Source organism: Panthera onca, chromosome B2, assembly GCF_046562875.1.
Source record: "Panthera onca isolate mPanOnc1 chromosome B2, mPanOnc1 haplotype 2, whole genome shotgun sequence".
In the NCBI taxonomy this organism is placed as follows: Eukaryota; Metazoa; Chordata; class Mammalia; order Carnivora; family Felidae; genus Panthera; species Panthera onca.
Window position 1 is genome coordinate 57645054 of NC_138343.1, and position 27845 is coordinate 57672898.

At 36.2% G+C, this 27845-nt stretch overlaps 1 protein-coding gene across 2 annotated transcripts in view; it reads right to left on the reverse strand.

Annotated features, from left to right (window-relative positions):
• Window positions 1–27845, reverse strand: part of LOC132667946 (protein eyes shut homolog) — a 577410-nt gene that overhangs the window by 360056 nt on the left and 189509 nt on the right. Inside the window, exon 1 of one of the 2 annotated variants that reach the window (XM_078447046.2) lies at window positions 1094–1322. The exons of the other annotated variant lie outside the window; for it this stretch is intronic. Within the exon in view, the coding sequence (XP_078303172.2) occupies window positions 1094–1142 (49 nt within the window). The 5' untranslated portion in view covers window positions 1143–1322. Of the gene's footprint in view, window positions 1–1093; window positions 1323–27845 lie in introns of those variants that run through there. 2 annotated transcript variants of the gene reach the window in all.

Sequence of the window (27845 nt, forward strand, 5' to 3'; positions counted from 1 at the left end):
TCCAACTTTGGCTCAGGTCATGATCTCACAGTTTGTGAGTTCGAGCCCTGCATCAGGCTCTGTGCTGACAGCTCAGAGCCTGGAGCTTGCTTCGGAATCTATGTTTTCCTCTTTCTCTCTGCCCCTCCCATGCTCATGCTCTCTGTCTCTATAATAAATAAAATTTAAAAAAAGCTGTTTAAAATAAATTAAAAAATAAAGTTTGCTTTACTTTTTCTTCCAGTAACTGGATATATTAGTTTTGTATAATTTTATTTGGAAAAAACTTCTTTTTTTAAGAAAAAATTATTCTGTAACCACAAAAGAATGATAAAGTTGAGGGATGAAAATTTGACAGCTTCTATTGAATAAAGAATGTGATTATTTTAGATAATGTTCTTTATTACTTCTGGACTGGAATATAATAATTCCTTTCCTTTTAATTTTCTTTTGTGTTGTTTCCTTATGGTTTAGGTTTAGGATTATACATTGAGCAGCTGTCTAATCATCAGTCTCAAATATACATAATCTAACCACAAACAGACAAACATTCAGTAAAATCTCACTAATTCAGGATAATTAGAGGAAAGACCAATCTGAAACGCTCTCTCTCTCTCTCTCTCTCTCTCTCTCTCTCTCTCTCTCACACACACACACACACACACACACACACACACACACACACACACACACAATGCACTAAAGGAAACAACATTTTATTTATTTGACTACAAGCAATACTTTAATAGGGCAACAGCGGCATTGCCAGAAAGGATCTAGCATGACACAAATAAAACATAAAAGTGTAATTAGCATGCCAATTATATGTAAAATGTTTGAAGAGACTTTGGGATTTTAAGTTATTTTATTTCTCTTTTGAAATCCTTTACTTATCAAATTCTTTCTTTAGTCTCACACCCATATATGAAAAATCCCAAGTGACAGATGAATACATGGTTTTACTCTTCCTCTTGTTCATTTTCAATTCATTCCCAGAATAAGTACATGCTTAAAATTTAAAACCTTACCTTTTTTTCGTTACCCTTAAAAGAAAGTTCTTCATGCATTTTTAAATAAAGATTTTAATAATTGAGGGAAAAAATAAAAGGCTTACCATATGACTCTACCCTATATTTTCCACATGGAATACAAAATGGTATCATAAGAAGATATGCTCTTCCTTATTCCTCTTTCTCTCCTAGTCCTTCTGTCATCCAACAGTAATTTATTAATAGCCATGACCTGAGGTGGATTTATCACGAAGCTAATGAAGCTTAAGCTTTAGGCCCCTCACTTGCACTGATCTCTTCCAAGGTCCTGAGAAGAGTTATAGCAAGTGTTCACACAGCCTTATGTTTTCATTAAACCTTCTACAGTAAGATAGTATAACACCACGGTAAGCTAGACTATTCTCTTTTTCCATTCTGAAATCCTCTCTGTCACACTTTTCCCTGGGTTGCATAATTTTGGAGTGGCCAGGGCGTTTTGGGACCTACTTAAGGGTACTTGAGTTGGAAATACACTTAGTTTGGGTTTTCACAGTCACTTGTGAGCATAATTAGCTTATTTCTAGCTGTCCTCATACAGGAATGGTATTCAGAAATACCACCTTCCACTGTGCCAACCCACCTGACATCATGATAAGAAGTTACAAGTCCAATGGCCATATAGAATATGAATGTTTCAGAAGAACTGGGTGAATTTATTTAAGATTAATTTACACAAAAGAAAATGACCTGACATTTATAAAATATAAAAGAAACACTGTAGGCATTTTCTGAAGTTTGTTATTGTGAAAGTTTGGGTCATCTCAAAGCAGAATGCAAGGTAAGCATTTGAGTGTGGACAGTTTACATGGGATGTGATCCACATACAGAGAATGAGGCATTAGGGGAAGAAAGGAGGAAGGAAAAGACCACCTGAAATGTGTTATTGTGGATTCTGCTGTGGGGAATGCAGGCAAGATTTCACTAGGACTTTGGGAAGTGTAGGAAATGCCTCTCAGAATCATCTGTTAGAAGCATGAGAGGCTGGAGCATTTACTGAGGATTTCTGTCTGCAGGGGGTGTTAGGTCTCCTCTACTCCATCTGAGTTGCTGTTGTGAGTTGAGCAGGCACTGGAAGGGAAGGCCCTCATGCAGAAAAGCAGAGAGATGAACCCATGAGGTGAACGCTGGCAGCTGTACCCAGTCGCTTACCAAAACTGAGACTGAAATCAGAGGTTGGCCTAAGAGAGGTGATGTGGGGGATCAAAAGCATCTGCCGCAGGTAAATATTTTTTATCTCTATTTTTTTTAAGAAGAAATTGAAGTTCTATGAGGCTAGATCAGTTTCCTGAGATTGCATGGCACATAGGTGATAGAAGTAAGATTTCAATATACATACGTCTAATTCCAAAGATCACTCATTTTCCATCTATATTGCATGTCTCCTTGGGGAGAGAGGACATCTAAGTCAATGAATCATATAAACTTGGCATGGTTCAGTAAAATGATTTTGCTGGCTTCTGTCAGCAGATGGGAACAGAGGAAGCTAATATGATAAAGTTCCTGGCTATTCTTTTTGTAGTGCCTGCTGTGGGCACTCTCTTACCTTAGAAAAGCATATTGATTGGATATTCTTCCCTGTTTTGTCAAAGATTAGTTGGCCATACTTTTGTGGGTCCAATTCTGGAGTCTCTATTCTATTCCATTTGTTTATGTGTCTGTTTTTGTGACAATATCATGCTGTCTTGAAGATTACAGCTTTGTAGTACAGCTTGAAGTCCAGGATTGTGACACCTCCTGCTTTTGTCTTCTTCTTCAATATTACTTTGGCTATTCAGAGTCTTTTGTGGTTCCATACAAATTTTAGGATTGCTTGTTCCAGCTTTGAGAAGAATGCTGGTGCAATTTTGATTGGGATTGCATTGAATATGTAGATTGCTTTGGGTAGTATCGACATTTTAACAATATTTATTCTTCCAATCCATGATTACGGAATGTTTTTCCATTTCTTTGTATCTTCTTCAGTTTCCTTCATAAGCTTTCTATAGTTTTTTCCTAGGTATTTTATGATTCTTGGTGCAATTATGCATGGGATCAGTTTCTTTGTCTTTCTGTTGCTTCATTATTAGTGTATAAGAATGCAACTGATTTCTGTACATTAATTTTGTATCCTGAGACTTTTCTGAATTCATGTATCAGTTCTAGCAGACTTTTGGTGGAGTCTCTCAGGTTTTCCATGTATAATAGTATGTCATCTGCAAAAAGTGAAAGCTTGACTTCATCTTTGCCAATTTGGATGCCTTTGATTTCCTTTTGTTGTCTGACTGCTGATGCTAGAACTTGTAACACTATGTTAAACAACAGTGGTGAGAGTGGACATCCCTGTCGTGTTCCTGATTTCGCAGGAAAGACCTCAGTTTTTCTCCATTGAGGATGATATTAGCTGTGGGCTTTTCATAAATGGCTTTTATGATGTTTAAGTATGTTCCTCCTATCCCAACTTTCTTGAGAGTTTTTATTAAGAAAGGATGCTGAATTTTGTCAAATGCTTTTTCTGCATCGACTGACAGGATCATAAGGTTCTTAACTTTTCTTTTACTAATGAGATGTATCACATTGATTGATTAGCGAATATTGAACTAGCCCTGCAGCCCAGGAATGAAAAGACAGTCTCTTTAACAAATGGTGCTGGAAGAACTGGACAGCAACATGCAGAAGAATGAAACTAGACCACTTTCTTAGACCATTCACAAAAGTAAACTCAAAATGGATGAAGGACCTGAATGTGAGACAGGAAACCATCAAAACCCTAGAGGAGAAAGCAGGAAAAAAGCCTCTCTGACCTCAGCCACAGCAATTTCTTACTTGACACATCTCTAAAGGCAAGGGAATTAAAAGCAAAAATGAACTATTGGGACCTCATGAAGATAAAAAGCTTCTGCACTGCAAAGGAAACAACCAACAAAACTAAAAGGCAACCAACAGAATGGGAAAAGATATTTGCAAATGACATATCAGACAAAGGGCTAGTATCCAAAATCTATAAGAACTCACCAAACTCCACACCCAAAAAACAAATAATCCAGTGAAGAAATGGGCAGAAAACATGAATAGACACTTCTCTAAAGAAGACATCCAGATGGCCAACAGGCACATGAAAAGATGCTCAATGTCACTCCTCATCAGGGAAATACAAATCAAAACCACACTGAGATTATCACCTCATGTTGGTCAGAGTGGCTAAAATGAACGAATCAGGAGACTATAGATGCTGGAGAGGATGTGGAGAAACGGGAACCCTCTTGCACTGTTGGTGGGAATGCAAACTGGTGCAGCCACTCTGGAAAACAGTGTGGAGGTTCCTCAAAAAATTAAAAATAGATCTACCCTATGACCCAGCAATAGGACTGCTAGGAATTTACCCAAGGGATATAGGAGTGCTGATGCATAGGGGCACTTGTACCCCCATGTTTATAGGAGCACTTTCAACAATAGCCAAATTATGGAAAGAGCCTATATGTCCATAAACTGATGAATGGATAAAGAAATTGTGGTTTATATACACAATGGAATACTACTTGGCAATGAGAAAGAATGAAATATGGCCTTTTGTTGCAATGTAGATGGAACTGGAGAGTGTTATGCTAAGTGAAATAAGTCATACAGAGAAAGACAGATACCATATGTTCTTACTCTTATGTGGATCCTGAGAAACTTAACAGAAGTCCATGGGGGAGGGGAAGGGGGAAAAAAGTTACAGAGAGGGAAGGAGGCAAACCATAAAAGACTCTTAAAAACTGAGAATAAACTGAGGGTTGATGGCGGGTGGGAGGGAGGGGAAAGTGGGTGATGGGCACTGAGGAGAGCACCTGTTCAGATGAGCACTGGGTGTTGTATGGAAACCAATTTGATAATAAATCTCATATTAAAAAAAAGAAAATCATATTGAGCTTTATGAACAAATCACTGATTCATATAGACCCACTAGGCACCCTGGATTAGAAGGATAATACAATATAAAAAATCCTGTTGTTGAACCCAAAGAAGGTGTAGTTACCCATGTCATGTCAGATAGTTTAAAGACAGGAGGAATAGGAATACTATAATACAGATGACTAGCATTACAGTTTTTATGTATTTGACTCAGCTATAACCCAAAGGAGGATACAAAATTTACGAACTACTTACTCCAGACTTGGAGTGGCTTTACATACGTTTTATACTTTAGTCATATGAGGCTCTTACATGATTACATAAATCTGAGAGGAGTCCAAGTCCCGTGGCTTGTAGGAGTCTAATGGCTATGGTGGGTGATACTAAGGTTTATCAGGACTTTGTCTCTCTTGTACTTCCAGTACAAGGAAGCCTACACTTTCAACTATGGTTACTGATCTTGGCAATGAAATGGGAGCTGACATGCTGGGTGCCACTTTGGAAGTGATTCACTTAATTGCCGACGCTCACCTCCCTAGCCTCTTTTCCAATGCCACACAGCCTGTGAAAGCATGGGTGTATTATTCATAGGAGTCATAGAGCAAATTAGCCTGGAATGCTGAGCCACCCTATGGAGTACAGCTTCTTTGGAGTAACAGTGGCCTTTGAATGAACAAGAAATGAACTTTATTTTGTTAAGCCAAGGAGACTATTGGGGCTGCCTGATACACCATAGCCTAAACTTACTAATTGAGTGACAGGTTAACATTTGAACCAAAGCCAATGTGACTTCAAAAGATCCTATCTGCTCTTTTAAATGCAAAATATAGTCCTGTTTCTAGGTTTTATTTTATTTTTAAAATGTTTATCATATGTTTGGTTATTAAAGTAATTCCTAAACCATATGGCCATTTTGTAAAAATATATAGAATATACTCAAAAAGAAATGAAAATTATCTCATAGTCCCAATGTAATTAAAATTTTGGTGTATTTACTTCTACTCTCACTTTCTATATATGAGTACGTATTATTTTTATGTTGCTGAAAGTCATACTACAATAAAATAATTGCTTTTAAATTAAATATCATTGCTAACTTTTATCCAATGTCATTAGACATTCTTTGTAAACTTATGTTCTTTTTAAAACATTTTTTCAATGTGTATTTATTTTTGAGTGAGACAGAGAGAGACAGAGTGTGACCAGGGGAGGGGCAGAGACAGGGAGACACAGAATGCAAAGCAGGCTCCAGGCTCTGATCTATTGGCACAGAGACTGATGCGGGGCTCAAATTCAGGAACCACATGATCATGACCTGAGCCAAAGTCAGACACTTAACCAACTGAGTCACCCAGGCACGTCTATAAACTTATGTTTTAATACAATATGGCTCGTGGAAGGGTGCAAATAATTCCTTAACTTTGTCTTACTTGCTAGCTTTTTCCTGCTATGTAGTGCACATTCCTTATTCCTTATTATTTCATTGCAAAAAGAGACTACATAGACATTTTATCTGTTCTCCTCACCCAAAAGTCCCATATAATAAGGAAATTTTGTCTCTCAATCCCATCTTCTATACCAATAGTTCAGCTGCTCAAAAGTCAATCAGCTATTCAGTGAAATAAGAGCTGAGCTGGTTGACTGAGCTGACCAATTGTTCACCCTACTGATAGTCCTATGAAACATAATCTTATGTTTTTTATCCTAAAATTTACCTTAAGTATTTATCTTTGTTCTATACTTTTACTTTGCTTGCATACCTAAAATCTCTTAAAAGCATTATAGCGGTGAGACTCACATTATGATCAAGTTAGATGAAAAATGATTAGAAGTCAAAATACCTAGAATCAGGGCGCCTGGGTGGCTAAGTTAGTTAAGTGTCCAACTCCTGGTTTCTGCTCAGGTCAGGATCTCATGGTATGAGACTGAGCCCCCATTAAACTCCATACTGGGTGTGGAGCCTGCTTAAGATTCTCTCTCTCCCTCTCCCCCTGCCCCTCCCCTGCTGGCACCTGCACATGCTCACTCTCTCTCTCTCCCTCCCTCCCTCTCTCTCTCTCTCAAAAAAAAAAAAAAATACCTGGAACCATAAACTTTCCAACCACAAAACTGATACATGTTACTGAAAAGAAGTCATGATAAATTTTAAATAGGAAAAAGGTTATACCTTTATTCTAGTTGATGAAAAAACCAACCCAAAAGAGAATGAGTATTTTTATTTAAGACATTTAAAAAGACTTGCTACCCCAGCCTAGATGTCAGTGTTCATATAAGGCAAAAAACACAGTTAATGATTATTGAGACAATTTCATAAGTCATACCCCATGAACTTGTCAATAATGATACAGTCCTTTCTTTTGTTTTGCTCTTTCTCATTTATCTGTCACTGATATGGATGTCATTTTTCAGCTCTTTCACAAGGCACTGCTCAGTTACTTTGGCAGAAAACATAAGTGGTGAAATCATCTGAAGCCTAGCCACATATAATGGTTCGCCAGCATCCCACCATCAAAAAAATGACTTTTATTCTACACTTCAAGAAAACGTGCATGGATTTGTAGGTTTGTGAAAGGCGCCATAGTGGAAACTCTGCAGGCAGAAATTCTTTATATACATAACAACACATCAATAGGCAGCTCCATGCAAGTCCTCCCACATATCCAGCTAAATAAAGACACACTCAAAGGCTCCCTCCTAGGGTCTAATCTTGTCATATTTTCCATGTAGAGCCCATCATGGTCAAGTGCTTCAGAGAAGTTAGATATTCCTTGCAGGTGGGCACTAAGGTTTTGCTAGTACATGGGGTATCTGCAGAAATTCAGCAGAGTTCTGAGATAATAAAGGCAACAACACACAACAGCAGCAGTTACCATTTGTTTAGTGATTACTATGTGATAGCCATTCACATGAGGAACTTCTGAGGTTGTTAAGCCTAACAAACATATGAAACAGGCTTGTCCAGATTATAAATGAGGAAAATAAAAGAGAGGTTAAGTAACTTGTACACTGTCACATAAGATGTGAAAGAGGCTATATTCAAAGACAAAGCTGTGCTCTTAGCCATTGTGTTATATTGTCTCTACGTCTGAGTTAACCTCACAAATCACCTTGCCACTTATTAGTTGTGTGACATTGAGCAAGAGAGTTAACATTCCTTCAATTTCTCTCGTGAATAATTAATGCCCTGCCTTCATCAGGGGGTTATTGTGAATATCAGAAGGAGTTAACAAATGTCAAAGTGTTCTGTCAATTTGAAATGCCATATAAATGTGAACTCTTTTATAGCCACCATTATTGGTCATAGTAATTGTTTTCATAATTGGAACCATCCCGCAGTTTTTCTCAGGTAAAGAATGAATCTAAGGTCTGGGACTCAGAGTGTGGTCCACAGAGCCACAGTTTTAGCATCTCCTGGGAATTTTCTTAGAAATGCAGAATCACAGGCATACTCTACACCTACTAAATTACAATCTGTATTGTTACAAGATTCCCAGATGATTCTTAGGCACATTAAGTTTGAGAAGCGCGGAAGATAAAAGCTAGATTTAGGGTACTCATTATGTATAGAAGTTTCAGAGATTTTAGGTTTTGGTACAGATGGAAAAATAGAAGACTAAAAAATTGTTGAATCAACCTCCCTTAAGACTCTTCAGATCACTAGGAATATTGCCACATGAATGGATCAGAATGTAAGGCTTGAGTATACCCATCCGTCCCAGGCAGTTTCTTAGTAGCCTAAATTGTACCAAGAGTCGTGAGTATGGGCTTGCCTGATTAACTCCCTTACGGAAACATGTTTACAGCCTTGGCAATCTATTACCCTGTGGGGACAGACTTGCTTCATTGACATGATTTCCCAATGACAATCCTTTTTTTTATTATTCTTGCTTGCTAATTTGTATATTTTCTTTTGTTTATGATATATATTTTTTTCTTTTACTAGAAGAGAAATGATATCCTGCATATTTCAGAGGGACCTGGAAGATGTTGGGAGTTGATATGGGTTACATGCATTAAGTTTCAAAATCTAAATGGGGCTTAAGAAAGAAAAGACAACTGATGTGACATCTTTGGACAGATATAAGGAACATCACAGGAAGTTTTTAAGAATTCCAACAAATAAATAGAGTAATAACTCTATATAATAGTAAAGAGAGTTAAATTAGAGGAGTGTGCATAGAATAACATAAACAGTCAATTTCAGCAATGGACTTGGTGAAGTTTGACTATGGAAAAGACCTAGGGAAAGTAGCAGTAATAATTCATCTTTGAAATTATTTCCTTAAGACAATTTTACCTGAAAATCTAGCTGGAAAATCCTAAAGAAAATTTGAGGAAGAGGACAGGATTTTTAAACAAAAAAATACAAATATGAATGCAATAAAACTGGAAGCTAATAAATGAGCTCAAATGTCATTCTTGTCAAAATAGTACACAGATTGTTCAGGAGGAGGATAAAAAGGGTATGAAACCAAAAATTCTCTAAAATGTGTAATAACAAGAATTTAAGAGGAGGCAAGGTCTTGGGTGCTTAAAGGATCTCATCAAATCATTGGAATCACTTAGAATTCACTTGACTAGAACTCTTTTTTTTTTTTTTTCAACACATTCAAGTATTCTTTACAACAATATAGTAAAATCTATGCAGTAGGAAAACACTGTCATATAGAAAAAAAAAAAAACCATGAAGAAACTATTATCTTAATTAGAAAATAAGTTGTCCCTAAGGTGTTTTTCCCTAGAATGGTCTCAGATCTGCAAAGGCCTGCAGGTTAATTCCAAAACTGCAGAGTTAATATTCACAGAGAACACCAGCCAGGCACGATTGGAAAGCTTCACAGTTTGTATAGAAGTGGAATCACATTTATGGGTAGAGGATTTTAAGGAAGTCTAAGATATTTTTAAAACAATAGTATGAAGGAAAAGGTTTAAAGTTTTATAAACTATCATATTACATTCACTTCAAGTAAACAGGTAGGATTTACAGTCATTGAAAATTGTCCTATCTGAGTATGAAACCAAAGACTAACTTGGGGAAGAGTTTAAAATTATTCATCCTAGCTACATTTGTCACAGCAAGTAAGCAAACCACAACAAAACAATATGTTAAGGAAAAAAATAAATAACTCTACAGAATATTTTTTAAAGAAAACATCTTACAGAATGGGATGTCTATGATGAAGTTATTACTAATAATTTACACAATCCCAAAAGCCATTTGCATCTATGATTGATTATATAAACACTGGAAACTTCTATGGTAAAAATATACCATAAATAAAAGCCATATATAGTCAACCTAATATATGTACAAATTAAATTTATGTATAATATATAGAAAGGTATATGTATAAGCATTAAATATATCAAAAATTCTTAACCTCATTAGATGTCAAGAAAATGTAAATGGACAGTTCAACCGTCTTTTAGCTATCAGACTGGCTCAATCTTAGGAAGGCTTAATTACTTCAAATTTTGAGAATCTTATGAAGGACTGGTCACTATTATACCCTGTTGGCAGAAATAGAAATTGGTACAATATATCTGAAAGTTTCTTTGGTAGAATCTACATACACTTAAAATAATTATATCTCATAACTAAGAAATATGAATGAATGAATGAATATAGTTATTCATGTTTTGCAAAAATAAAAAAGTGGGGAGAATCCAAATGTCTATCAGTAGGGGAGTGGATAAATGTACTATGGTTCAATGATGTATCAGAATAATCTGCTCCATTTTCATAGAATAAGATAGTTTATACAAAGATTATTTATGTGAAAAATATCTATGATGTATGGTCAGTAAAAATAACTAACAGAGGATATATATATATACACACATATACATATTTATATATGTATATATTATCACTTTAAAATATTTATATAATTATGTACATTCTTATGTATTTAACTTGAAAATACAAAAGCAAAACTGCTCAAGTGGTGATATGTGGAAGTGGCTCTAGAAAGGAGTGGGAAATTACCAGTTTTAACGTTATAACTATTGTATTATTTGGATTTCTCAGCACACAAGTAGAGGATTTATAATTTAAAAATATATATTAAATAATTGGCACTTCTCTTTCTGTATCTTTACCATTTTCATGAAGAAGATTATTGTTTTGTGACATTTATTAACCTCTGCATCTTTCTTCCACCACTCTCTTCTCTAATAGCAGAAGTTGTGCAATTCATAAGTTCAACATGCTCAGTATTATTATTAAACAGTGTGCTCCATTTGGATTCTAAACTTATTTTTACCCTGATTACAACTTCAAGGAAAATTTTTGAATAAAAAATTTCTAGTTAGCTGCTATTGATTGATGAGAGTGAGAGTGAGAGAGAGAGAGAGAGAGAGAGAGAGAGGTGAGTTATAAAGAGGTTATACGGAAGGAATGTTAAAGACTATTTTGAAAATGTGGTTGCATCTGTCTTGTTTTCAGGTTAGTGATTAGATTTTAACGCTCTTAGGCCTTAACTATACCATGCTGTTCCTATATTTCTGTATTCTGATCCCTCAATTTTTAGTACCTTAAGGGGATTCACAGTCAATTACAAAGAATATCTCTAATTTAGAAGCTTTTAACCTAGTCTTTAGTACTGGGGTCAAAAATACTATTTTGTAGCATTACAACAAAGTGACATTTCCTGCTATAGCCATATTCTAAAATGGCAATTTTTTGCTAAGATCTTGGAAAGGATATGACTTTGCATTTAGAGATTTACCTGTTTTGAGACATCTGAAAATGAAAAACAATGACATTTTCACAGTATCTTTCACTGAAAAGTTTCAAAGTATTTTCATGGCATTCAGTAAGGTTTACAGGGCCATATATGTAAGTAAAAAGAAGATTTTCTCTGAAATGGAGAATGAAAATAGCCAAGAGTTCAAAGATAGACCATAAAACATATGGGATGAGGGAAAACATAATGGTTTAAAAACTAATTACATGCCATGTGGAAAGAAACAAATAAGATAAACCAAAATGTGATTACTGAAGGCTATTCTCACATTTTAATGTACATAATATGACACATGATTTATAATTGGGGTGGTTAGTAACAATAACTAACAGAGAATATGTATACACACACATATACATATACATATTTATATATGTATATATTATCACTTTACATACTACTACTACTACTATTACTCTTAATAACTATGCGCCAGGCAGCAGTCTAACTTTACATCAATTACTAGTTACTATTAGATACTTCCAACAATCCTGCTGCATTTAGAGTGTGAAGGGTTGACGTTATTACTGTTACCTTATTTAATGGTGAAGAGATTGAGACATGCAGATGTTAAGTTTCTTATCCAAAGTCTCATATAAAATGTAATAAATGAGAATTTTTGAACTTAGGGAAGTTGGTATTTATGTTTATATACTTAATCATAATTTGTAAGCCACAATGAATGATGATTGAAACAATCAGAATTAGTCTTTGATACAAAAACAGCAGCACTAGATGTATCTAAGACATACTGGAAGGTCCCTAGCGCAGTAAGAACTTCCTTATGAAGTTCCACAATACCTGAAGAGTCATTGGTAGATATTTTAATTGGAATAAAGTATTTTCACTGCTATAAAATGCAGAATGTGATATAAACATAATTAACAGAGAGGATAATTAATATAGGAATAGATTTTTAACTTCACCAGATACCAGGGAATGCTAATGAAAATAGTTATGAGTTACTTCATTTTATGAATTAAAATGAATGAGGAAGAGCTACATGAATCAAAATGGACCAATTAAAAAAAATAGTTGACCTAAAAAAGCAGGTTGTCACAGATAAATACAGGATGACAGGATTTATATAGTGTTTGAAAATTTCCAAACTTCTACTTCTTACTGTTTTGGGTCATAAATTTAAATGGTATAATAATTTATAAAGTAATAGTAAATATTAAATTAGTGAAAATGGTTACCTCCAGGACAGGAGATTTACAAATGCCCTTACTGAAGGTTTCAATTTTGTTTTAACATACATTTTAAAGTGAATAGGGAAAAATGAGGAGATTCATTGAAGTTGGGTTGGCTACTTGATATTCATTATCCTCTATGCTTTGTTTATATAAAGTATTTCACAATAAAGATATTATTTCACAATAAACATTTTTTTCATGAAAAAAGGAAAATAAAAAAAATCCTAAATGCCACCTCACTCATCCCCAATACTTATGCGTAACTTTTAAAGCACAATAAAAAAAATTCAATACTTGGAGTGCTTGGGTGGCTCATTTGGTTGAGTAGTCGATGATCTCAAGTTTTGTGAGTTCAAGCCCCACAACAGGCTTTGCACTCACAGTGGGAGCCTCCTTAAGATCCTCAGTCTCCCTCTCTCTGCCCCTTCCCTGCTCCCTCACATGCACTCTCTCTTTCAAAAATAAATAAATGTTAAAAACATAAAAAATTCAGTACATTTTCTTATAGTCATATGATTAATTTATAGCTGATGATGTATGTGTATATGTATATGTGTATGTGTGTGTGTGTGTGTGTGTGTGTGTGTGTGTATACATACAGTTTTGTGCCCTCATAGGTTTTTTTTTCTTCTAATGTCTGTTAAAATGCTAACATTTTTGCCATGAAAACACATTAAAATATTGTTGGATATCACACCTTGGGATGACTTACTATGAGTGATATTTGTTGTTGTTGTTGTTTTAAATATTTATTTTTGAAAGAGAGAGAGAGACAGAGGGTGAGCAGAAGAGGAGCAGAGAGAGAGAGACACACACACAGAATCTAAAGCAGGCTCCAGGCTCTGAGCTGTCAGCACAGAGCCTGACACATGGCTCAAACTCACGAACCTTGAGATCATTACCCGAGCCAAAGTCAGAAATGCCACCCAGGTGCCCCATGAGTGATTGTTTTTTAATCACAGCTACCTAATTTCAGGTCCTGTGGCACTGTAAAGCTTGTGGGCCTCTTTCCATAATGGGAAGTGTGCAAAAGTTTGGTGTGCTTTCCAGAGGGCCAATGCGGGCTGATGGAGGGCATTTGGGTAGTTGGTGAGGAGAATGGGAATCTACATGTATTATGGAGACCTGAGTCTGTTAAGGATAAACTCAACCTACTTCATAATTTTGCCTACAGCTAGCCCTGGAGAGAATAATAAATAAATACACCGGGTTTAGTGTTACGCTCTTATATGCAATTTAAAGAAATAGCTTGTTATTAGAAACTGACCAAGACATAATTTATTACCTGGATCTGAAAGAATTTAAGTATTTTCAGCCAGCATTTTCAACCAGTGACTGACTCAAGAGTATAAACATTCCCGGGCAGCCATGGGTGCATTTTGCAGAACAGAACACTGTTTAGCACAGTCTCTGTGAACCCAGCTTTGCTTTCAGAAAAATGTTGGAAGGCCATGTTCATGCAGTAATTTAAGGGGTCAATAAAAAGACTGAACTCCAAAGTGTTGGTCTGACAGGATGCAATTAGATTTTCTTTTGTCACGTACTAATATACCCCTAGGAAGGGTATCATGTAAACTTCATCAATTATCTCTTTGCTGTGTGGAAAAAGGACTAATTGAAATGTTAGACAGGTCTGTGATTCGGGTGAGGCAAGTGAGGTATGTTAAGTGCAGGGTCTGATCCTGTCATTATTTAAAACTGTGATATTTTATTCATCATGGATTTATACATTGATTTTGATTTCTAAAATATTATTTATCTTGATTACTGAATTTTTTGGTGCCCCATTACATTTTGTGTGAGGTACTGTCTTGCTTATTATATCCTATGCCCATCAGGATAAAGCAAAGTGACAGTAGAAATAAGTGTGGTACTCAGAAAAAACCTTTCCTGCAACTGTGGATGATGTCATATATGTAACTATAATCATATACATATACAAACACACACATACATACATACATATATACTAGCTGATTTAAATAAATAATTTTGCTGAGTCGTTACAAATTTTTGTGACCTTTACCTAGCCCTGTTGCTTTTTATTTTTCTCACCTACTAAATGGAGATAATAATTCCTATTTCATAAGTTCACTAAGTACTTAAAAAGTAAACATAAAAAATCTACCTGGTACCCTGTAATATGGATCATTATGATAAATGCTTGTCATAATTGTTATTAAAAGAAAAAAGAGGGAGCCTGGGTGGCTCAGTTGGTTGAGCGTCCGACTTCTGCTCAGGTCATGATCTCACAGATCGTGAGTTCGAGCCCCGTGTTGGGCTCTGTGCTGACAGTTCAGCTTAGAGCCTTGAGCCCACTTGGGATTCTGTGTCTCCTTCTCTCTCTGCCCCTCGCCCAAACTCTCTCTCTCTCTCTCTCTCTCTCTCTCTCTCAAAAATAAATAAACATTTAAAAAGTTAAAAAAAAGCACAAAGGAATAATTAAGGATTCATGCTTATTCTTCCCAGAAAACACATTTTAATCAATTTTAAAGCTGATGGTGAGAAATGACAGCTCAATATAGATTACCATTATATAATTTCTCCACATTCAGAACAGCTTTGACCAGATGTTGTTATAGCTTGATCTCTCACTTACTTCAAGGTATTCATCAAATGTTACCTCTGAGTGTAGCCTAATCTGATAAAACTGCTATCACCTATCTCCCTCCCTCCCTCCCTATTTGAGCAGTCTTGGGGTTACTACTCTGTTTTACTACTGGCAGGAGCTTGAGGGAGGAAGGGGCAGAGGGAGAGGGAGAGAGAGAATCTTAAGCAGGCTCCACACCCAGCTCAGAGCTCAATCTCAGGAGAACCAAACTGTGAGATCAAGACTTGAGCCAAAATCAAGTGTTGGATGCTCAACCAATTGAGCCACCCAGGTGCCCCCAAAAGAGATATTTTTGATTAAGCAAACTGTCACATGTTTCTGAGAAGAAACCCTAAGAAGAAAAGTTGTTCAAAAAACAGTTACTTAGGTAGTTAACTATATGCCCAAGCAGTGACCTCACTCCCTCTCCCTCTCCCTCCCTCCTTCTCTCTCTTCCCACTCCTTCCCTGTCTCTGAATTAAATCAGCATCTTTCTTCCTTCTTACTTTTCTGTCATTTAGTCTCACCCTTCACTTAAACTCACATCTGAAAAACTGTAGCTGTCCCCAATTAATAATCTTTACTGACTGACTTACCCCTTTATCCTTTTTTTTATTTACTCACTCATATATTCAGGTCATCTAGAAAACCACAACAATTACAGTCTTTTTGAGGACCTTAATACCCTGTTGCTAACTGCAAAGTTACCCTGCCTTCTGGGACTTTTTGGTACTTGAAGAAGGGACCAGATGAGCACACAGTAAATTTATTTATTAATTCAGTCCTTCATTCTATTTATTCAACAAACACGTAGAGGGCACCTACTATGTCCAAATACAGTGTTGTGTGTTGTGGACATAACAAAGAGCAAAAATTGGGGCACCTGACTGGCTCAGTCAGTAGAGCCTACAACTCTTGATCTCAGTCACGAGTTTAAGACCCACATTGGGTGTAGAGCCTACTTAAAGAAATTAAAAAAAATGAGCAAAAATTGACGTTTGTGTCCTTATATAAATGAATTTAAAATTGTAACCATAATGAAAAATATAGCTGTATACATTTTAACTATCAACTAATTCCTTTTTTCCCCCTCTATTTTTTGCCTTTGGCTCTTTAGCCTGGATTACAGAACGTCCATATCCCGAAGAAAAGTTGATATAGTAGGAAATAAAAGCCCCTTAGAAATGTGCCTGATTAGAGGTTTGAAGTACTATAAGAGAGACTTAATGCTAGATTGTTGTCACAGGTTTGCTTTTGTTCAGAATAACATCATTTTGGTATAAGTAATATAATACTGACTTTAAAAATATGAAATAGGGGAGCCTGAGTGGCTCAGTCGGATAGGCGTCCGACTTCGGCTCAGGTCAAGGTCTCGCGGTCCGTGGGTTCGAGCCCCGTGTTGGGCTCTGTGCTGACAGCTCGGAGCCTGGAGTCTGTTTCCGATTCTGTGTCTCCCTCTTTCTCTGACCCTCCCCTGTTCATGCTCTCTCTCTGTCTCAAAAATAAATAAATGTTAAAAAAAATTAAAAAAAAATTAAAAATATGAAATAGATACTATTATGATTCAACTTTAAAAATGATAAAACTGGGGCACCTGGGTGGCTCAGTTGGTTGGGTGTCCAACTCTTGATTTCAGCTCAGATCATGATCTCACAGTTCATGAGTTCAAGCACTGCTGACAGTGGAGAGCACCCTTGGGATTCTCTCTCTCCCTACCTCAAAATAAATGAACAAACTTAAAAAAAATGATACAACTGAAGGCAGCACAGTTGCTAAACTACCCAGAACTGTTACACGGCAGAACATAGTTTCCAGTCCAGTGTTCCAACACCTCCTGTTGTCTGTTTTTGTGCCAAAGTGAAAAATAATTTGAGGACTTTCAATAACCCTTGTCCATTCAGCAACTGCAACCACTAGTGAAGAAGGCTCTTCACTATACTCTTATTTTCTAATGACTTTTGGGGGATAGAAATAATCATTTCAAATTTAGTAGCACCTAAGAAATTCATAAGCACACTTGTTAGATTACAGTAGTACATATGCTATTATTTTCCTGAAAAATTGGACTACTTGATTCAATTGCACAAAATGCCCAAGTTAGCTTTTTCATTCCCATGAACTGAGTGCATCATTTTTCTGAGAAATTGTTTTGACTTCCTATTGCATACCAAATAGATTTTAATATTTAACAAGTTAAAGTGTTCCTTAGGACATGGAGAATAAATGCATGCTGTATTTACTCTCTGTATAGGATTCCAGCTCTCCTGTAGCTGGATAATTGTTTTTTCAAGATATGGTTAAAACCAACTTTTTTTCTTTTATCTATTACATTGCCTGGATTCATTAAACTAGTTTAAATCTTTTTTTTTTTTTGAAGTTTAATTATTTATTTTGAAAAAGAGACAGAGAGGGAGGAAGGGGCAGAGAGAGATGGAGAGAGAGAGAATCCCAAGCAGGCACTGCAATGTCAGCAAAGAGACTGATTCGGGGCTCAAACTCATGAACTGTGAGATCATGACCTGAGCTGAAATCAAGAGTCATGCTTGTTTAACCAACTGAGCCACCCTGGCACTCCAAACTAATTTAAATCTAAACTTAGTTTTTATCGTTTCAATGCAGGCATTTTCTGCTTTAATGTATTTTTGCCTTTGAGGCCATGGGATGTTTGAGAATGAAGGACAAAGTATGTGCAGTTACTCGATATAACACACTTTTGTCAAGGAGGTGTATATACCTGCCAGATAGCCAACCTATATACTGGTTGATGAAACAATTCTTAGTAATGTGTCCCTTCTTGGGGTTCACTCCCAGGTCTTAGTAATAGACTTCTTTGGGAACTACACCAACATGTTCTTGTGAATGATGCCAGGACCACTGCTCCATGGCCAAGATTGGCACATGCTAATTTAGAGCCTTTAGGTATCCTGGAGAATAGACACACAAAGCTATGCTGCCCTTGGAGAGTATCATTATGAATGGTTTCATTCATTTTATTTAAAAATCCATATAAGAGAATCATCAGCAAATGTACTGTTGCTTAAATGAACTGCCATAAAGCATGTGACTCAAAATATCAATTTTGGATTAACACTCCCCCATCCCTCTTCAGAATAACTGCTGAAAATGCAATACAAGTATTTTTAAAAGTTCTCAGAAGATATAAAAAATTGACATGTTACTATAGGAAACACTGTGTACTGCGACATACTATGGCAGATCTCTCATGAAGATATATAAAAAGAGCCATCATAGAACTTGACTGGCTATATCTAATCCAGAAGCTTTGTTGATAACTGAGAATAAGCATTTCGAATATGCCAAACCCAAGGGAAAGCAGATATTCGTCTACCATCTTTAGGCTGCTGCTGTCGTGGAGGTAAGAAACCCATTAAGATCTCCCACAAAACAAAATACAAGTGATGTATCTTGGAGGAATGTCTTAGTAATTGCGATAATTCAATGTCATTTTTTAACACATGGCTATTACTCTCGGGAAACAATTTCTTTCAAGGAGTAGATAAATCATATTTTATGTTCACTTTGAAAGAGGGTAAAGACATCTGCAATTCTGAATACCAACAAACACTGGGGATAATGTGAGTCTCTGAAAGAGAACTTTTTTTAAATGGTATCTTGTTAAATACAAACTCTTTTATTATAAAAGAAATCTATAAAGATCTATGTGGGAGTCTGTTCTTTATCATGTAAGAAAGGAATCATGTGATCCTTTTATACAAGTGGAAAGTTTGTAGTTGTATAATATTGATATTATTCAACGATTTCTCCATTAGTGTAATTTCTAGATCCAGTCTCAGGAAGACACTTTATAATTTCTACATATGTGAATATTAACTTTCTCTTTTCTTTCTTTTTTTTTTTTTTAACTTTAACTTGTTTAAGTCAAATCTACTTTGGTTTGTGGCAATTTCCAAAAAGTGTTGATAGGGCAGTTTTATGGAGCAAAATTTCCTTAATTCCTAGCCTGCTCTTACTCTACCAACATTTGAGACAGGAAAGGATATGTGATCTTGCCAACCCTAGTCCCTTCTACCCGTATAAAGGGATGCATGAGGAGGCACTAGTCAGGAGAAAACATTACATTGCTTCAATCTTTTTGGTATGTTTAGTCTTCAAAGTTTATTGCTCACAAACAATGTGAACTCATGTATTCATTCATTCAGAAATGTTTACTGATTGCTGTTCTGTGCTAAGCACTGTGCTTGCTTCTGGAAATAGATACAGTGAAAATGAGGTAGTGCTTCTGTCTTCAAGGAGCTTGCCAGTTAAAGAGTCCTTATGGTACTAGAAGTCCATGTCTTTTGTTGCGTATGAGATCTCGAGGGATAGTCAACAAGAAAAGGGTTTAGATGGGGAAGAAAAACGTATTCTAACCAGAGGGAGAAAAATCCTATGGAAGCCTGTAAAAAGTTTTCTGGCAGAGAGAAAACACAAAATTTATAAGCCTAAAAGCAAACATTAGGGAGAATATTGTATAATATCCTCTAGTACCATTGTTTTTATTTTTTATCTTCTCAAGTTACAAAAATGATTAGCTCTTAATCATCTCAGTTTTTTTCTCTCTTTAGTTTAAAAAAAATTTTTTTTAACGTTTAATTTATTTTTGAGACAGAGAGAGACAGAGCATGAATGGGGGAGGGTCAGAGAGAGAGGGAGACACAGAATCCGAAACAGGCTCCAGGCTCTGAGCGGTCAGCACAGAGCCCGACACAGGGCTCGAACTCACGGACCACGAGATCATGACCTGAGCTGAAGTCGGATGCTTAACTGACTGAGCCACCCAGGCGCCCCAGTCTCTCTTTAGCTTTTGAAAAAGTTTGTTCATCCTTTTCTTTTTCCTTTCTTTCTTTGTTTTTCTTACCCTAGAAGTTTGCAGAAATCAAATCTAAGCTATCCCAAGTATTCTTTCCAATGTTCTGATATTGTCTCACATAAGTAATTCTAATCTACACATTAAGGTATTTATTTACCTATGTGTTGCCATGGATATTTCTCTTAGTTTTAGTATAATATGTACCTATCTAATTGCATACACTTTCATATTCTATACACTTTATAGTTTGCATTTTAATAAGAAGTTTCTAGAAAAACAAAGGAGCCACAGTTGGTCAATGATTGTATGAAGGATGCCAAATATATAGGGGGGATGAATACTGTTTGATAATTGTGCAATGAAATCTTTATATTTTCCCTGACTTAAAACCAACTATTCTTTATGGGAAAAAATATTTTTTTCCTATGAAATCTGCACTTCAAAAAGGAACAAAACAAAAGCAAGATTTGGAAAAACTCAATTGACACATAAATTTCTACCATGGAACCCATTTTAACTTTAGGGAAAAGCAAAATACCTGTGTGAAGTCTGGAATGCTAGGAGAGAAAAGCAGCCATGAAAGACCTATTGCAAGAAGGAATCCTGAAGTAGTTCATAAAATACCAGTCACATCAGGTAAACAAAGTGTTTTTCTCAAAATGTTCAAAGAGCCTTTTTTAACATTTATTCATTTTATTTTATTTTTTAAATTTTTTGATAGAGAGAGGCAGAGCACAAGTCGGGGAGGGGCAGAGAGAGAAGGAGACACAGAATCAGAAGCAGGCTCCAGGCTCTGAGCTGTCAGCACAGAGCCTGATGCGGGGCTCGAACTCACAAACATGTGAGATTGTGACCTGAGCTGAACGCTTAACCAACTGAGCCACCCAGGCGCCCCTAAAATTTTTTCATTTTTGAGAGACAGAGAGAGGCAGAGTGCAAGTGGGGGAAGGGCAGAGACAGAGGGAGAGAGGGAGGGAAGGGCAAAGTGCAAGTGGGGGAGGGCAGGCTCTGAGCAGCTCTGAACTCTTCACTTTCAGCACAGTGTCTGGCACAGGGCTCAAACTCATGAACCATGAGATCATGACCTGAGCCAAAGTCAGACACTTAATGGACTGAGCCACCCAAGCGCCCTCAAGGAGGCTTTTTAAATTGTGGGGTTGATTTTGCTTTCCAGTTTGTAAAAACATGTTCTTCCTAGGTGTTGGTTCTTTGGCCAAATTCCCAAGCATCAGAAAACGTGTAAACTAAGTTCTTAAATGGTGATCTTGCTGTATCAGCAGGCAAAGTCTCCGGTACCTTGATTGGAATGAATTCTATCTGATCATCCTATAAAATAACCACTGTCTCCTCCTCTTTACTACTAAAGGATAACATTTAATTCTAATTTATCCCAGGATATAGTTGTTGCTTTTATTTGGTTTAACGATGAGAATAGAAGTATAAAATATATACTTAACTAGTTTTGCTAAAGCTCAAAATCTCTTTACCAGAACATGGTATTTTCTTGAAAAAAATATTGTGCGATTTGCTGGATTTGAAATTTGACCCTTGCCATCCATCTGGATTCTATAAGAATGTTGGTTAAAAAAGAATCTTACTCCTCTAATTGAGAAGAAATGCTAATGTATACCAGACTTTTACATGCATAAATTTTATATGCATAAACACTTGTGATTTTATACCTCCTGTATTTTATGTTATTAGTACCTTTGCTTTGCACTAGATTAGAAGCCTATTGGAGTTGGCCCATGTTTGACATTGCTCACCAGTATATCCTTGACACCTTGTTTAAGGAGAGGGTTACTAAGTTTGTCAACAGGAGGCCTGAATTCTGCCAAATTTATAGGTTGTTCCAAAGCTTTAATGATGATTCCCCATTAGTATGGTTCCATCAGACCATGAAACATGCATGGATTTCCCTTAAGGGTTTTCCAAGACTGAAATCCAGCTAGATATTTAAGAACTTACTGACTACACTATTTGATTACTAGAGATACATGGATTTTAGAAGACTGGGAAAAAATTCATAAAGTAAAAATGCTTTCATATTAAACCGTCATAGTTCATGGAACGCCTATCAAACTCCTTCATCCCTGAATGTTCAGTCAATAGCTTTAAAGAGCACTATTACCAGCATTATTTGATTGCATTATTTTTCTATTATGGCACTCATGTTGAATCTTTCATAGTATCGTAGTGTTGGGAAGCAACTATAGTGATCACCTATCCTGGTCACATCTTTTTTTGTTGTTTTTGTTTTTGTTTTGAGTGGCTTAAACAATAGAAATTAATTTCTCAGAGCTGGAAGTCTGAGATCAGGGTGCCAATCATGGTTGGTGTCTGGTGAGAATTCTCCTCTTGGCTTGCAAATGTCTGCCTTCTCTCTATGGCCTCACCATTGCCTTCCTTCACTATGCACATGGAGACCAAGAGCAAGAGATCTCTCTTTTCCTCTTTTAATAAGGCCGCCAATTCTATATAACTAGGACTACACCCTTATTTCATTTAACCTTAATTACCCCCTAAAAAGCCTTATCTCCAAATAGGGTCACACTTGGGGTTAAGGTTTCAACCCATGAATTTCAGTCCATAGCAATTTGGATTTTTTCCACATTTTTTTTTTTTTAGCTTTATTAAGGTATAATTGGCAAGTAAAATTGTAAGACATTGTGAAAGTATAAATCTTTACCCTTGAAATATTCAAGACGTTAAAATGTTAAGTGGCATGAGTTTCATTAACTGATGAATACAGATCAACAATTAATACATAATAATAAAAAATATCAATTATCCACCTGAAAACCCCTTTTATGATGACTATTGCTCAAGTTGACTTAACTAGTCAACATGCAGTATTCCTATAGCTTGCAATTTGACTTAACTTTTTTAAGGCGGTGCTCCCAGTCTGTTGGATTATTAGGTTTTAGTGATTTGCACAGGTTTCCACTAACTGGAAGAAATGTCTACGTCCCCTGCAGCAGTCACACATTCAATCAAATGCAGCCCATAAATCACATTTACAACCCTCAGACTTCAATCAATAAGATGCTTTATGTCTGTAGAAAAATTATCTAGAGAGAAGTAGAAGAAATACAAGAAGGATGTAGCTGGGCTTGCCCAGGTCTAGATTCTGCACTCTGTCATCCTGAAGAGATTAACCTGCTGATTTTAACAAAGAGAGATACCTCCCAAGCAGCTATATGCAGAGCCAGGGCAGAGTTGGTATTAATGAAGCATTCTGAGAAGACATGATCAATAGCACCAAAGCAAAGGAAATGTTTCTACCCTTTCATCCAAGTTTGGGGTGAATTATAAAAATTAACAGGGAAACAGAGCATAGTGCTTAACTGTTTCTCTGAAAAGGTAGTCTGTTAATAATAATATATTTAAAATCTCATAGTAGCACAATGTTCTACTTTAATTTAGCGACACATTTCCTGGATATAATAATATGCCATTTCTTTTTAATTCACAATGTCATAAAATTTTTGCTAAAGTTGTAGAATCACAGTTTATAAAATAACACAGAGCTTCATTTAGATTCCCTACCATGTGCACACAAATAGGTTATTTCATAATTTTCTAAAATTATATGAGCAGTAGAAGATGTCCTGCTGGCTGATCCAAAATACTTTGATAGGAGAAGTGAGAAAGATTTCATTTAGATAGTCTAAATCTTCCTGTTCTTTCAGTTAATGGTTATGTAAATTTTTTAGCAAATGATGATTCTAAATAAGAAAATCATAGTGTAAGGAATGATTACCATACATTTATTTAGTTGCTTCTGGCATGTAAAATGGTGCATATGACATAAGATTAAATCAAACAGTGATATGGAGAATGACAGACTTTTTGTATCTTGAGCAGTCTAAATGTCAAACAACAGGGTTGTGGTGGTGATGATGGATTATTGATATTTAGGTTCGTGACAGTAAAGTGATATGAAGATGAACTTTCACAACACAAATATGACAATACCAATATTTAGAATAGTGCCATCATTTGGCTTACTTCTTTTAAATTTAGCACATGGGATAATTTATTGAGAAACAGGTATCCATAATGAGCCTCTTAAAGACCCAAAGTTATAAAATTAGGCCTCACAGTCTCAAGCAAATTCAGGGCACCTTAGAAGAAAAGATATAGAATTTGGCTTGAATCTGACTGAAGGATAGATAGGTAATGCACAAGGTCAAAAGAGTATGGGAATGACAAATTTTATATATACAAATATAAAATTTATATATACATACATACATATATACAAATATTTGCACACATGCACAGATATATGTGTATGTACACAAGAAAATTATATTAAGAAAATGAAATGACAAGTGACAGCATAGGAGAAAATATTTACGAATCTTGTATCTGATAAAGAACTTGTATCCAGAAACTATAAAAAACATGACACAATAAGATGAATAACCCAAATACCAAGTGAGAACAAGATCTGAATAGCTATTACAACAAAGAAGGTAGAGGTATATGAATGGTCATTAAGTACATAAAAAGATGCTCAATATCATTTGTCATTAGAAACATGCAAATTAAAACCCTATATAAGGTATTACTTTATACTCATTAGAGTGGCTATAATTTAAAAGGCAGATAGTAACAAGTGTGGGTAAGAATGTGGAGAAATGAGGATACTCATATATTACTTGTGGGAATGTAAAATGGTTCAACCACTTGTAAAACAGTTCAGAGGATCCTTAAATAGCTAAATATAAATTTACCATGCAAGACAGAGTTTCTATTCCTAAGTATATGCCTAAGTGAAATGAAAACATGTCCACATAGAGACCTGTATGCAAATACTCTTAGCAGCATTTTGCATAACAGCTAAAGCTTGGAAAGAAACACGCAAATGTCCACCAATTGGTAAATGGACAAAAATACTGTGTCATAGGCAAGGAAAAGGATACTACCCAGTAATAAAAATGAAGAGTACAGAAACTAGGTGCTAAAAATTATGATGCTGTGTAAAAGAAGCCAGATGCAAAAGACCACATATCATATAATTCCATTTTATGAAATGTCCAGGAAATGAGAATTTATAGACATAAAAGTGGACTAGTGGTTACCTGGGACCGGAGGATGAGAATGGGAAAGGAATGCAAATGGGCACAGAAGAACTTCTTGGGTGAGGGAAGTGTTCTAAAATTAGATTGTGGTGATGGATGTACAACTCTATAAATTTATTTAAAATGGGTGAAATTTATGCTATGTCAATTAAACCACAATAATTTTCTTAAGAGTAAATTATACTTTTAGCTACTAATTAGCACTAGTTTCAAACTAGAATCAGTAAGATAGACTATAATTCAGAGAACATGAGAAACTTCAACATTTATAGAATTTCTGAACGGAATTTTATAAGATTTTTGAATCCTCAAGTTGTGTCTAAAATGTCTGTGTCTAGTTTCAGTTGTTACACTCTTTAGATTTGCTAGCTCCATGAGAACAGAAATAATAATCTTCTTATTTATTAGTTTCTTTGTGGTACTTAGAACAGTTTCTGGCTCAGATGTATTACTAAATAAATATTAGATAAATGAATGAATGACCTGGTTGGTCCTCATCTAGGTGGTCAACCTCTAGAGGAGAAATTTTTCATCTACTCAGCTGAGGTTTACAATTAGGCATGTGGACACTGATAAGTATACAACCAGAGGCTGCAGAGGACCTGTTCCATAAATGAAGACACATGAAGACAGAGACAGCTAAACCTGGGAGGAGGGTTAGCAATAAATTCCAATAAGAAACAGACAACATATACAAAGTGCACAATTTAAGCAAGATTTTTTTACAAAAGTATTATTGGAAACTCATTTTCAGAATACACGAGAATCATAGGTTTGGAGCAGCAACCTGAGGCTAGAAGACAGAAGGAGCTTCGGCAGAAGGACCTAGGGTATAAGAGGAAGGGGAAGGTTCCTGCAACCCAGATGAAGAGAGTTGTAAGAGAAGGCCACCTCGAGAGGAGCAGTGACCTGTGATCAAGGTCTCAGCCAGTAATGATCTCTAATGGAAAAATTCAAGAAAGCAAATACCCTGATCTCATTCTCTTCCTTTCTTCTGATGTCCTATCAAGGTTCTTCATTGTCCAACCCAAACAAAGTCTGGAGTGATGGGAGCCTGCTGAAGTATCCATACAGCTTAGCCTTTTTCTATAGAACGTGGTGAAGAAAGGTGGAAAGTGGATGTTGGGGTACAAATGGAAGATAACCAGCACAGGAGTGAGCCGTGGGCCACTGGAGTCTGGGACTGACCGTAAGGAAAAAGGAACTGAGGTATAATGCAGAAGTTGAGGATTAACACTGGTTATCTTGAAATTCCTAGTTTGTATAGGTCATACCAAGGCAGACTGATGAGGATTTAATATTATCTGCCTTATATATGGTGTCCTTCAGTTATGGCATGGCTGAGATTTCAGAAGGGCAGTTAGTGGGCCACAGTGGAGATGCTGGGAGGTGAAATGAAGCAGGTGTTGATCTTGTCTGCGCTGAACCTCACTAGGTTAGCACCTCTAAATTGTGCCACTCTCAAAAAAGGAAAACCATTTACTGCTTTTTCCTGCAGTTAGAATAAATAGCACTGAGAGAAAATAGCAGATCTTGATTCAGGAGGCTTAGACTGCTCAGGAAACAGGGGCTCAAACATAATGTGCCTCCTGAGCAATTTGCTTCTCTTTAGATTCATGTATTTGTTTCTCAGGGCTCCCGTTACAAATGATCACAATGGGGTGGTTTAAAACAACAGAAATTTATTCTCTCACAGTTCTAGAGGCTACATGCTTGCAATCAAGGCATTGGCAAGGCCATACTCCCTCCACGGGCTCTGAGGAAGAATCCTTTCTTGCTTCTTCCCAGCTTCTGAGTTGCCAGTACCCTTGGTGTTCATTGGATTGCAGCTGTATCGCTACAGTTTCTGCCATATCTTCACGTTGTTGCCTTTCCTCTGTAGGTATTGGCCGGCACCCAAATCTTTCTTTCCTTATAAGGGTACCAGTTATTGGATTCATTTGACTAAAGAGTCTATGCAAGGTTGCAAGTAGCTCAAAATAACAATTTTGCTAATAAGGTACTGAGGGTGGTTTCCAGGTATCTTACACTGAGTAAGGTTTCTTGTTTTGCTTTAATGTCTAAGAAACAAATTGAGAAAATAAAGCACATGTGCATCATTTATCTTGTTATAAGCTGACTCATGACTAAGTATTTTCTCATTCTTTAGGCTTGACATATCTGATTCTTTGGATATGCTAACATAAATGTAACCCACTCAAAATTTTTATGCTCTATTTGATATTATTAATTTACATCAATTTAGTCAAATCAACCCATATTTATTTAGTAACTACTGTCCTAACCTAGGTTCCTCAGAAGGCAGACCCTGAGACAAAAGCTAGTGGCTGCAATTTTTTCAGGAAGTGCAATCCTAGAGGGCAGGAGTGCAGGGAGGCGGTAGTGGGGGCAGGAAAGAAAACCAATGCAGAGGTGCATAACTAATCCAGTCACCACTCAGTGTCAAAGACAAATTATTGCTCAACTTCATATAACTCCCTTCTGAGAGGTC